The sequence below is a fragment of the Crocodylus siamensis genome, chromosome 4, assembly GCF_052110815.1.
Source record: "Crocodylus siamensis isolate JL-2025a chromosome 4, ASM5211081v1, whole genome shotgun sequence".
NCBI lineage: Eukaryota > Metazoa > Chordata > Crocodylia > Crocodylidae > Crocodylus > Crocodylus siamensis.
Window position 1 is genome coordinate 226,841,546 of NC_143398.1, and position 14,001 is coordinate 226,855,546.

General features: G+C 42.1%; 1 protein-coding gene across 1 annotated transcript in view; it reads left to right on the forward strand.

The window, feature by feature from the left end:
- The window catches only part of LRP1B (LDL receptor related protein 1B), a 1,602,836-nt gene that overhangs the window by 865,635 nt on the left and 723,200 nt on the right, over nt 1-14,001 (forward strand). The window contains exon 11 of the mRNA XM_090045827.1: nt 243-479. Coding sequence (XP_089901953.1) covers nt 243-479 — 237 coding nt within the window. The remainder of the gene's footprint in view (nt 1-242; nt 480-14,001) is intronic.

Genomic DNA, 14,001 nt, shown 5'->3' on the forward strand with positions numbered 1-14,001 from the left:
ATAGACTGTTACAGACAAAAGAATGATTAATTAGAAATAACTTAATCACAGAAGTAATTTGTGTTTTAATTAGGGTAATGTAAGTAGCTAGCCTTGAGTTTAGCATATTTGAGAGTTTAATTTTTGATAGTGTATAAAAAAAAAATCCAGTAATTGTGCCAGTTAATTAAACAGTGGCATTATGCAGTGTAAAGAAGATTAGGCAGCATTGGTTGTTTATGTTTGTAATCTTTCTTTTGCAGGACCAAAGAATGAGTTATTTCTGTTTTATGGTAAGGGACGCCCAGGAATCATACGGGGAATGGACCTGAATGCCAAAGTAGCAGATGAATACATGATCCCCATAGAAAATCTGGTCAACCCTCGTGCTCTGGACTTCCATGCAGAGACCAATTACATCTACTTCGCTGATACTACCAGCTTCTTGATTGGGCGACAGAAAATTGATGGCAAAGAGCGTGAGACAATCTTGAAAGATGGTAGGTGATGTGAAGTAATACCAGCAACAAAAATATCTTATTAATGAGAGAGTAGACTGATCTGTGTGGACCCCAGACCAATCAAACTCTCATTCTCAACCAGAGGCCAAAGGAAACCTTTGTAAAGTTGGAAAAGTTTAATTTCTTTTTCCAATTACATTCTTATTATTTTCTAGTTTCAGCAAGGCAATTTTGTTATTATCCATATATTCTATACTTTGAAAATCCAGGTGCAGATCCTAACATACTTTTGTGTTAAGTCCATAAAAAGAAAAGTAATATCAGTGGAATAAAAGTTTTATAAATTCTGCTAGATTAAATTGCCTAAAACTGGCAGGCATCCTGCTGGATTCCCAGGTGAAAGAAAAACCTCTAAAAGGACCAGTACAACCTCTTAATTGACAGAGAGCTGAAGAAGAGGCACAGCCCAAAATAGGAACTGTCCAGAGTACAAAGAAGGTGTTCTGAATCTACACCCACAGCTAGTGGGACTTCATTTTAGTTTTAAGTATAATCCAAAATATTTTGTATTTGATTCTCAATTTTGCTTGAAATGTATTCAGACTAAGCAGAAGACATGCAACACATCGATAGCCATTGCATCATCTTAATTCACATTGAATTAATCTTAAATCAGGCCTGTGCAAATAGGGAACTATTCGATTCAGATTCAGCCGATGCAGATGACAGTGATTCAATTCAGAGATTTAAATCTCTTTTTGATTCAATTTGGCTGAATCAGCTTCGGAAGATTCAGAGAGATTTGGAGATTCAGCCATAGAGTGTAATGGGGAATCAATGAAATATCTATAACTTTTTTGTTGTTTGGTTGATTTGGATGAAACTTGCAGGATTGATAGCCTCTGATGAGGGCATGAAGTTTGCCAAGTTTCAAGGTGATAGGTGCAGGGTTTCTGGGAAACTGCACCTCAAATCCTGAAAGCAAAACTCATGTCACGTGTATGTGTTAAGCCACAGTGGGGTGAAAACTGCAGGGATGGTAGCTCTTGCTGAAGCCACAAAGCCTGTCATGTTTTAAGGAGATAGGGGCAGGGGTTTGGGGGAAACTGCACCCCAAACTGCTTGCAAGCATAATTTATGATATAGGCAACACTGTGTGTGTGTTAAGGCACAGGGGGGTGAAAACTGCAGGCCTGCTAGGCCCTGGTGTAGCCACAAAGCCTGCACTCTTTCAAGGAGAAAGGTGCAGGGGGAGTTTGGGTTCTGGGACCCTGCACCTCAGACTGCTAACAGGCAAAACTCATGACATGGGTGCTTGTGCAACTGTGTTTGTCTTGGGGCATGGGGATGGGGGGGAAAACTACTGCAGGCCTGGCTGCTAGGCCCTGCTGTGGCCATGAAGCCTGCCAGCTATGTATGTCTTAGGGCACGGGGTGGGGGTGAAAAAACTACTACAGGCCTGCCAGACCGTGCTGTGGCCATGAAGCCTGCCCGCTGTCAAGGAGATAGATGCAAGGGGGTTCTAGGGCCCTGCACCTCTGGTTGCTAACAGGCAAAACTTGTAACATGGGTGCTTGTGCAACTGTGTCTGTCTTGTGGCACACAGAGGGGTGGGGAGGCGGCAGGAAACTTACTGCAGGCCTGGCTGCTAGGCCCTGATGTGGCCATAAAGCCTGACAGCTGTCAAGGAGATAGGTGCAGGGGGAGTCTGGGTTCTGGGACTACAGGCAGGCAAAACTCGTGACATAGGTGGGTGACACTCTGTGTGTGTGTGTGTGTGTTCAGGTACGCCCTTCCTGCCGCTGCGGCCTCTGCACAATGTGGCATTGTGCCGCAGTAAGGCCTCCTCTTCCCCTACAGCCTCAGCCGGGTCCACCACTGTAAATGGTGGCAGGTCAAAGCAACTTATCTGGCTCAATACCAATAGCACCAGCAGCATCAATTTTGAACTGAATTGTCAGGCCCTTCTTTCCTCTCAAATAGGAGCACCTAGTGCATTTCTGTTAGATATACCTTCACTGTGTGATTGTGTGTGTGTGTGTGTGTGTGTATTTGTGTTCAGGTGCACCCTTCCTGGCACTGGGGCCTCTGCACAACATGGCAGTGTGCCCCAGTGAGGACTCCTCGCCATACAGCCTCATCTCAGTCCACCACTGTAAATGGTGGCAGGTCAAAATAATGTAGATGACTCAGTAGTCAGCACCAGTAGCACTAGCAACATCTAAGACAGCCAAACTGAACTGTCACAAAGCCTTTCTTTTTATAAAAGAATTGACAGCAAGAAGTAAAGATATTGTGTTGGATATATGTTACTCATGGTGTGTGATGGCATATGAAAAAATGGAAAAGTTAGAGAAATATATCTTAGGAAGCTTTCAAGCTGAAAAATCCTTTGTCAGGCTGAGGAAGTACCTGCAGTTGGTGTGGGGTGGGGGGTAAAGGGGGATGTAGCAACGCAGGTAAAAACGCAAAGGTATCCAGGGAGTCAAATGTATGGCAGGTTGCATATATAAATGCTGTGTTGTGTTCTTCTTTGAGCTGGTCTGAATCTAAATGTGTGACTGACTGATTAATTCTTTTGTTCTTCTGTGTTGTCTCTAGTCTGTATGTAAACTATTAAAACTAAATATAACTAATAATAGTAATAACTAATGTAATAACTATACAATCTTCTTCTATGTGTGTGTGAGTGTGTGTGTGCAATTTGTGTTTCCCTGCACAGTGATGTATTACACTGCCAGGGAAACCACTAACACTAAGCTTCCTTTTTTAAAAGTATTGCAAAAAAAAGAGACCAAATATAAATTGAAAGAAATGAATTGGCTAAATATTACGTAAAGAGATTCTAAGCTAATCTAAACTATATCTTATCCAATCCTTTCTAAGAACAAAAAGGAGCAGGCAACTGACTGACAAGGAAGCAAGCCAGGCAGTCCAGTATCTTTCTGACGCTGTTGCTCATTCAGATCCAGCTCACAAAAGGCACAGCAAGCCTGCAGACACAGGTTTTTATGCTGTTTCTATGCCCCTCCCCCCCCAGACACTGTGATTGGAAGGGCAGTCAAAGACAAATCACACTCACTGGCCAGCTAGAGATATCAGTCTCCTCCCCCCCCCCCGCTCCTCCACACCCCTGTGCTCCCCCTCCCTCTTCTAAGTTTCTGTTTCCCCATAAAGACTCCCCTCCGAATCTCTGAATCGCCAAAGCTTTTCCAAATCTTTTCTGAATTGATTTGATGGCTCTGCATTGATTTGGAAAGTTTTAAGCTTCTAGTGATTCAATTTGGATTCAGAGATTCAGCCTTCGAATCGGGCTGAATCTTCTCTGAAACAAATTGCAAACTGAAGCTTTGCACAGGCCTGTTGAATAGGATAGGTCAGAAGAACTGTTACCTGAATTTATGACACCATCATGGTATCTTAGGGCTTTCCTATGACATTATCATGGTATCTCAGGACTACCATGACACTACCATGATGTCTCATGGTATCTTAGGCCTAAGGAGAAAATACACTTATCTAATATTCATGTAAAACTTTAACTGCTGCTGTCCTGGGCACCCATGTAGACACTGCACCTGAGAGCAGCTGACTCTGGCTTGAACTGCTCTGAAGTTTATTGTGTCATATTAATTTCATATGTAGATGCAGCCATTATACCCAAATATCTAAGGGACCCCTTGTAGGATCAATAAAATATTGCAATCCTTAGGGGGTTTTTTGTGTAGTCTCTCATTTTCTTGCTTTTGTATTTTTTGAGGTTTTTTATTTCATTTTATTGGTAGTTTTGTTAACTTCCTTGTGGGGTTGGCAAGCCAGTCAATTGACTGGTGAAATATTGTCAATTTACCCATCAATTGACTGCATATTTTTGGCCAGCCAAAGATTATAGAGATTTTACCCAAAAATGGGGGGGAGGTTGTAGTTTTCTTGACAGAGATATGACTTTTTATTGTTTTCTGGCACAATTCTTAATAGAAAATTTGTGTTATTTCCGTGTAATATTTGAAGCTATTGGTAATTTAAAGTTCAATTACATTCAATAAAGTTCAATTAAAGTTTAAAGTTTAATGAACTTTAAAGTTCAGTGAAGTTCAATAGATTGAACTTTATTTGACTGATTAAATACCCAACCATAGTTTACTGTAGAATTCAGGTATTTACACTTTGTGGATTAATGGAGTAGATCAATATGTAAGTGTTGTGTCAGTCTTGCTGTGCTGGAAAGGCTTTCAGAAAGACGAAAGTTTTCCAGTGTCTTCTAAGTTTAATCTGACTAAATTAGCCTAACATGCTCAGGAAATTTTCCCGCATAAAGAGGTCTCTTTCAGTAAGAATTTTGTCCCCAGCTTTCATAGACATTATCTTTTGTGCTATCCTTTTATTTTATGACACCAAGAAATTCAGACATGGGGGAGGGTAGATGGCGTTATATTTGTAGGCAGATATTGGGTTACAGTAGGACTATTTGAACAGCTATTGCTGATACATTACACTTCTGAAAGTACTTGTGCAGTCATGGTGAGCCACTAGTTCTCTGGTAGCTGGGAAGATTGGTGAACTTGTATTTATAAGTTAGAAACTATGAGATTGAAACACAAGAAAATAGAAGGCCAGAAATGTTTGTCTTCACATCTACGACATGTATAAGTTACTACCCACCTCAAAACGATATTCAATCCAAAGATAAAATGTTGCTTTGTATCGGAAATGATGTATTGTTAAACAGTATAAATCCTTCCCTAACAAGCATCTAAATTTAAAATATTGTACTTGTTTTCTATCATTTCTAGCATTTAATTTACCCAGGATTTTTAAAGAGATCTGTGTAATGTTTGTACTGTAATTTTCAACAGTGAGAAATAGACTTTTGAAAACAGGCAAGTTAATAGTAAATAAGCAATATGTAAATTGTAGCTTTATTAATAATATATCATTATTAATGTTTCTGGTACTTTTAAAGACAAATAAAAAAAATCTCATTCCCTGCCCTTAGGTGTTTACAATCTGTTAGAACTCCATATAGTTTCATGAGTTTGAAGCATGTTTAAAGAACACTTGTCAATGTATTTTTCATGATTTTAAAAATTAATATGGCCTCTGGCAATATCACCTCAACTTTTTATTCTTGTCAGATACCATAAATTTAGCAGAGATGTATTGGATCAGTGCTTAGATGGGAATTACTAAAAAAAAATGGATGTTTCAGGTGGTGTTTTAATGCAGAGCACTCTAGGAACATTATAGTGTTAGGGGGCATTGTGGTCCTATTGGTATCATTTCTTAGATTACAGGTTTTGACAGTTTGTACATGATATTTTTTGCAAGAATAAGTATATGATCCTAAGCAATATTATAGCTCATGTAATTATAGTCTTGCCTATATAAGTGCTTGATCCTACAAGCACTGAGTGTGTATTGAGAATACAGAGCACTGTGCAGTATTGGAGATTTATTTCCCCACTAGTTTTCAGTTGAAATTCTTTATTCTTCACATTCTGTAAGAAATTGTATGTAGTGTAGTGATAATTATTTGAGATGTCATAGTAAATTTAATCTGAGAATCAGCTGAAGAAGTGATATCTTTGTAAGCAGCAGAATGGAAACTACACAGGGTTCCAAACTTTTAGAATATAAACCCATTTTCACATACTCAGAATTAGGGCCTAATTAAATGCTGAAAAAATATATATCCACAAGAAATTAAAGGAGAATTTAAGAACTGTTAAGATGGACCTCCCATGATTAGTAATGAGTGGAGTTTATAAGTCCTCCTGGTTAGGCTGGAGCTCTAATTTTACCCATCTTTGTTACCTTAGGGTGGTTTAGTGTCATTCTGACGATTATAAGGTTCCTGAGTTGCTGTAGGGTGCTCCTGACACAGGACACAAACTGGTCGAACTGGTCTGGAACCCCTGCTACTCAGTCAGGTTTCTGTACATTGGTGCCTCCCTTGTCATCTGCCTGAATCCTGTCACTCTCTCAAGGAGCCAACTTACCTTTTTCCACACACCTTTGGCATATGGGCAGTGCCATAGGAGGGGGTCAATGACCTCTACTTCTTCTCTGAAAATTTCCCTGGGGCAATTGGGTCAAATCCCTCCTTGTACCTCCACGTCCTCACTGGGAGTACTCGGTGCACTATCAACCAACTCAAGTCCCTGTGGTCCTTGTGGATGTCCTTGTGGAAGATCTGGTTCCAGATGGCTTAGCAGTCCCCATTGGGAAGTGTCTCCATGGTTGATAGCCTTTCTCTGTTTCTGACTGCCTTCTGTATCTTTCTGTGGTTGGACATAGTCTCCGGGCTTTCCTTCTGTATCCCATACTAACTCCAGAACTCTTTCAGGACCCTGTAGAGCCAGTGTTGCTCCATCATTCACCGTCTCTCATTGGTTGGTGTGTACACCCCCACCATCTCAGGTGACCTGCGAAAAACTTTACTAAACAGGCTGTTTCGGTCTCTGGCCCAGGTGCCAGCTTGCAAATCTAGCTCATGTATCATGCCTGCAGGAACAGGTGGATATCTGGCATCCCCCAGCCTATTTATTTTTGTACAGAGTCTTCCTTACCACCTTCTCCATTCTGTGCATGATACGGTTTGCAGGGGATGTGGGGTACAGATAGGCAGGAACTTTTGCTAACATTGAGCTTGGTCCCCGCTGCCACTTTGGGTGCCAGTGCATGAAATACATGCCCACTTGCCATGTTTAACATGCATGGCCAATACTTACCATGTGCTGTATGCAGCACGTGTTAGCTCTGGGACTCACAGCACACATAGGGCGATCATAGGGTGCAGACTGCCTTTAATGTGAGATCTGGACCCAGACAGAGGTGCATACTGCACAGGGGTCCAGGGCACAGGCTCCATGCAGCACCCTCAACCAACCCTTGTGCTGCCTGCAGCACCTTGTCCAGGTGCACATCATGGACACTAGTACACTCCCTGTGCTGGCCCCATGTGCTGTGTGCACAGCGAGCCCTGGCACATGTTGCATGTGGCATGCGGACTGGACGCAGTGCCATGATTGCTGCACCAGGGAATTGGTCCCAGACCAGCCTGCAGACTGGCATATAAGGCTGAATGACTTTAACGTCCCTGACCTACACATTTCTGTATCCAGACTTACTCTAAACCTAAATCCTTTAACAAGATATCAAGTCAGTTGCTTAGGACAAATATACCTTTTCCCAAAGTTTATTTCGCATGTGCTACCATGACACCAATACACATCATCCTCCTTTGAGTTAAAATAACAGTAATTTCATCTGTGTATTCTTTTTATTAGTCCATGCTCCTTTTCACAGCTGCTCTACCTGGACATTGATACAGAGGGCATTTATAAGGGACAGAGTAGCTGTAAAAACATCAGTCTGTGTTCTAGCTGTGATTCTCATTAGTCACAATAGTCACTCTACCTTTCCCTTTCATTTCTATTAAAAATATGAAATATCAATTCTCAAGTTAAGGATGTCATGAAAGCTTGTTGCGCTGGAATTCTATTGTTTCACATATATGTATCATACTGTTTTAGGTGTCTTAGTATTATATTTTAAATTTAATTTGCTTTTAAAAACTGATTTAAAGGAAATTAATACAAAAACAAGAAAAGGGGGGAAACATAAGGATGGAAAAAAATATTAAAATTGTAAAGGATTTGAAGCCATGGTGGTTCTCTTAACATGATAATAAATCTATAGGTGTTATCGAATCATGCTCAGGAAAAGGTTGTAAGATATTTTATCATGTTACAGCTGCACTGAGATTGTAATGGGTCCTTTTACAGATTCCTTTATTGCATTTCAAGTATTTAGCAGCTTAATTAAATTAATACCCATTTATTGGGTTAAAGTGTAGCACTTTGTCTTAGCATATTGTTTAAGTTAATTAAATTTATCATGTAGTGGATTTCTATAAGCAGGAAGATTTTCTATCCTGCTCAGGGTAAAGGAGAGACCCACTGGGCTGTGTTGTGGAGACTGGGAGAGACTGATTTATAGCAGAAATAGATCATAAGTGCTCTGAAAGGGAAAAAAGTTGGTATAATGCACATGATGAAATAACCTTCAGACTAACTGAAGTTATGAAACTTAATACACAGCACTCTTTTAACAGGTATACCTCCCCCTCCCTCCATGCTTGATAAAATTTGTTGATTAGAGAGAAAAAAATTGCAGTGGTAAAAGACAGAATGTTATGAAACATACTGACTGTGTATGCAAAGAAAAAACACTCTTCTTAACAAAATAAAAAATAATAATCGCTGTATCAGATCTGCATCTAAACGTGTACGTTAAATAGGATCATAAGGAAGTTAGGCTGGAAAGGGCTTCATGAGGTAATCTAGTCCAGCCCCCGGCCCATGGCAGGATCATCCCTACTAAACTATCCCAGCCAAGTGTTTGTTATCCTTTAACAAGATATCAAGTCAGTTGCTTAGGACAAATATACCTTTTCCCAAAGTTTATTTCGCATGTGCTACCATGACACCTGCTTTTGAAAGTTTCCAGTGATGGAGAATCTGCAACTTCTTTAGATAGCCTGTTCCAATGCCTGACCATCCTTGCACTTCTCTTTGTTGAATCCCATCTCACTGATTGCAAACCATTTCTCCAGCCTATGCAGGTAATTCTAGATCCTAACCCTAGCCTTCTGAATGTCTTCAGTTCTACCCAATCCCATCATCCACATCATTAATGAGGATGTTGAACAATACCAGACCCAGGACAGACCCCTGGGGAATCCCATTTGATATCTCCTCCCAACTAGGTATTGAGCCATTCAAGACTAATTGCAGAGTACAATTATCCAACCAGTTATGTATCCACTGTACAGCACTTTCACCTAGTCAGTAAAAACCTAGCTTGTTAATGAGAATGTTGTGGGGGGCAGTGTAAAAAGCCTTGCTGAAGTCAAGGTATATCACATCTGCTGCTCCCCCCTCATCCACAGAGCCTGTCAGTTCAGCATAGAAGAAAGTCAGATTGGTTAGGCATGGCTTTCTCTTGGGTAATACATTCTGACTGTTCCTGATCATTTTGTTTTCCTCTAGGTGTTTCACAATGGATTTCTTGAGTACTTGCTTTATGATTTTTCCAGGTACAAAGCTGACTTGCTTGTAATTCCCCTGACCCTCCTTATTCTCTTCTCAAATCTGGGCACTGTATTTGCTGTTTTACAGTCATATTGGACCTCTCCCAACCTCCATGAGTTCCCAGAAAGGATAACCAATGGCTCCAAATTTATCTCAGCCACATTCCTCTAGTACTCTCAAATGCAACCCATCCAGCCATGCCAACGTGACAGCCTCTAGCTTCTCTGAGTAATCCCTCACCTGTTTTGCCATTACAAAGCTGTTTGTCTCCTTTCCTGACTCTGCTGCCAACTACACTCTTTAACTGATAGCTACCGTTATTTGTGAAAGTAAAATAAAAAGGGCATTAAATACTTCAGTCTTCGTTAAAATGTCTATGACCAGACTGCCTTCCACATAGAATATATGGTGTTCCTCTTACTTTTACTATACCTGTAGAATCTCTTTTTATTGCCGTTTATGTCCCTTCCCTGCTGCATCTCAAGTTGTGCCTTGGCCTTCCTAATTTTCTCCCTGCGTGGCCATGAAATACTCTTAAACACTTCCTTACTACTGTGACAAAGTTTCCACTTTTTATAGGATTATTTTTTTTGAATTTCAACTCCTTGGAGAGATCATTATCTAGCTAAGCTGGTCTCTTGTTGCACTTCCCATATTTCCATTGATTCAGGATGGTTTGCCACTGTGCCTTTAAGACAGCCTACTTAAAGTACCACCAGCTCTCCTGGACTCATTTTCCCCTCAAAGATGCCTCCCCAGGGATCCTGTCCACCAGGCCCTTGAGTTTGTTGAAGTTTGCTTTTCTGAAGTCCAGAATATCCTTATTCTGGTGCTCTCCTTCCTTCCTCTCCTTGGGATCTTGAAATGTATCATTGTGTGTTCACTGTCACCCAAGTTACCTTCCTCCTTCACATTCTCAACCAATTCCACCCTGTTCATGAGCACTAATTGGAAAATAGCTTTCCCCCTTGTTGGCCTCTCTACTAGCTGAATCAAAAATTAGCCCCAACACGCTCCAGGAATTTGCTGGACTGCTTGTATACTGCTGTTTGCCTCCCAGCAGATGTCCAATAATTAAAGTCCCCCATGAAAACCAAGTCCTGTGATTTGGAAGATTCTGTCACTTGTTTAAATAACATGTTTTGCGTGGTCAGAGAGTATATTTTGATCTGTGCTTCTTCCGTGACTAGCAAAATTAGAGCCTGTCCTATAACTGGGTCTTAAGTTATAGTCACATGTTTGCTTGCAACATTTACAAATCATTGGAATGCTGCCATGTATTAAAGTAAATGCCTGTCTAGAGATGTATTATCTGATGAAACTTGCGATAATCCTTTCCTAAAAGAGAGCAATTTTCCAACTTCAAGATGGCATTTAACACCTGGTAAACTGCTTGAATGTGTGTTCGCTCATGTTTTCATCAGTGAATTGGAAGATGGGATGGAGTGCACCCTTAGCAAGTTTGCTGATGACATCAAGCTGAAGGAAATATACTAGAGGGTAGGGTTAGGATTCAGAGTCATACATCCTCAACAAATTCGAGGATCGGAGCAACAGAAATCTCATGAGATTCAAGTATGAGAAGTACAAAGCCCTGCACTTAGGATGCAACAATCCCATGCACTGATACAGGCTGGTAACCATCTGACTAAGCAGCAGCTGTGAAAAAGGGACCTGGGGGTTACAGTGGACAATAAGCTGAATATGAGTCAACAGTGTGCCCTTGTTGCAAAGAAGGCTAGTGGAGTATTGGGCTGCATTAGTAAGGGCATTTCCAGCAAATCAAGGGAAGTGATTCTTTCCTGTATCTGGAATTGGTGAGGCTTCATCAGGAGTACTGTGTTCAGTTTTGGGTCCTCCACTACAGACTGGACACTCTCTAATTTGTCCACGTCCTGTGGGGCTGGTTAGGGGTTTGGGACACATGACTAAGAGGCTAAGGGAACTGGGCTTATTTAGTATGGAGAAGAGAAGACCAATGGGAGAATTAATAGCAGCCTTGGACTCCCTGAAGGGTGGTTCCAAAGAGATTCATAGATGTTAGGGTCAGAAGGGACTTCAGTAGGTCTTGTCCAGTCTCCTTTTGAAGAACCCCAAGGTGGGGGAGAGCACCACCTTCCTTGGAAGCCAATTCCAGAGTCTGGTAACCTTTGCTGTGAAGAAGTTCTTTCTAATGTTCAGCCTAGATCTGCTCTCCATCAATTTGTGGTCATTGTTCCTAGTTACTCCAGGGGTTGCCCTAGTAAATAAAGAATCTCCTATTCCTTGCTACCTTACTTCCTTGCATGTTTATTTACAAGAAGAGAATGAGATACTGTATCGAAGGCCTTCTTAAAGTCAAGGTAGATGACATCTACGTTGACTCCTGCGTCTAAGCATTTTGTGACCTGGTAATAAAAAGAAACAAGTTTAGTCGGGCAGGATCTACCTTAAGTGAATCCATACTGATTTCCTTTCAGCATTATTTCCCCTGCTGGGAATGTGATCCTTAATGATTTTTTCCAGAGTTTTCCCAGAGGTGAGACTAACCGGCTTATAGTTTCCTGGTTCCTCCCTCCTCCCATTCTAGAAAATAGGGACCACATTGGCCCTTTTCCAGTCCATGAGTGCTTGAACATCCATGCCAATGGTTCTGCTATGACACTAGCCAATTCCTTCAACACCCTTGGATGAAGTTCATCCAGGCCCGCTGATTTGAACATATCCAGCCCCTCCCAATGCCCCTTCCCTAAGTCTGCACTAACAGTTGGTGGGCTGGTGTCCCTCCTGTGTCTGTCTGTGATCCAGTCAGGAGCTTTGTCTTGGTCTATGTCTAGGAATACAGATGCAAAGAGCTCATTGAAGAGCTCAGCTTTGTCCCCCCCGCTCTGTCACCAATTGCCCTAGTTTGTCCTGTAGGGGTGCTATGCTACCCTGCACCTTCTTTTTGTTCCCTATATACCCAAAGAAGGACTTTTGTTGTCCTAAAATTTTTGTCATCAGCCTAAGTTCTAATCCTGCTTTGGCCTTCCTGATTCCCTGCAAGTGCAAACCAGCAAGGTATACTCCTCCTTGGTATACCAGCAAGGTATACTCCTCCTCCCCATTTCCACAGGCTGTATACTTCTTTCTTTGCCCCTAGGCTTTCCTGGACTTCCCTGTTCAGACAGGAGGGCTTCTTTGCCCCCTTTTATGTGAAATGGGATGGTCTCCTTCGGTTCCTGTAGGATTGCTTCCTTGAGGAATGACCACCCTTCTTGGACCCCCATTTTGCCAGTGCTCTTGAGCTTTAACACCTCACTAACTAATCTCCTGAGCACACTGAAGTTAGCATTTCTGAAGTCTAGCACTTCAGTCCTGTTGGTTAGTTTACCCACCCTTTGCTGGATAGTGAATTCAATCCAATCAATGGTCACTATCCTCTAGGTTACCTTGTACCTGCAGATTCTACATGAGGTCAGCCCCTGTAGCTAACACCAAGTCTAGCAAGGCATTTCACTTGGTGGAATTGTATACCTCCTGCATTAGGTGAAGGTCTTGTATGCAGGTTAAGAACCTACATGAGTGGTTAGATTTTGCTGACTGCTCCTCCCAGCAGATGTCAGGGTAGTTTAGGTCACCCATGACAACCATCCCTCTTGACCATATAGCCTCTGAGAGACATTTGGAAAATTCCAGGAATAGCTCATCCTCCTGGTGTGGCGGTCTATAGTAGACCCCCACTAGCAAGTCCCTTTCCCCCCACCTTGTATCCTTACCCATAGTACCTCGGTTTGGCCCTTCTCTGATGCCATCTTGATTATAAAGGATGTATATTGTTCCTTAACGTAGAGAGCAACACCCCCCACACTTTTTCCCCAGTCTATCCCATCTGTACAACCTGTAACTCTCAATGCCTACTGCCCAATCATGAGTAGGGTCCCACCAGGTTTCAGTTAGTCAAACCAGGTTGAAGTTGTTGCTGGCAAGCAGCAGGGAAGGGTTTCTGGCTGTGCTCCATGTCACCACCCCCATAGTAGCCCCCCTGTTCATTCATTTACCTGAAGTCTATGTCAGAAGCTCCCTTGTACTCCTACACAGTGTGTACTCCTACCTATGAACCGGCCTGCCAACTGCTCCCCTGTTAGCAGTCTCTGTTCACTGACTCCCTAGTCACAGACTCTCTGGTCACCTGGGGAGTCTCCTTTTATACCCTTCTGGGCCTGGGATGACTCAGGCCCAGGCAGCAATCACACATCAGGCAGCAATCCCACAGCAATCAATAATCAACACTCACTTAGCAGTCAGCACTTACTCCCAGTGTAGCTAAACCAAAGGTATAGGCAACTGGATCACTTACCTTTCCTGGGCAGGATCTGGTGCCTGACCTGGCTTCTCTCCTCATTTTTCCTACCTCCTCTTGCCTTCAGCAACTGCCTGCAAACTGCTCCCTTGTTGGCAGTCCCTGTTCACTGGCTCCCTGGTCACAAGCAGGATGGAACTTGATT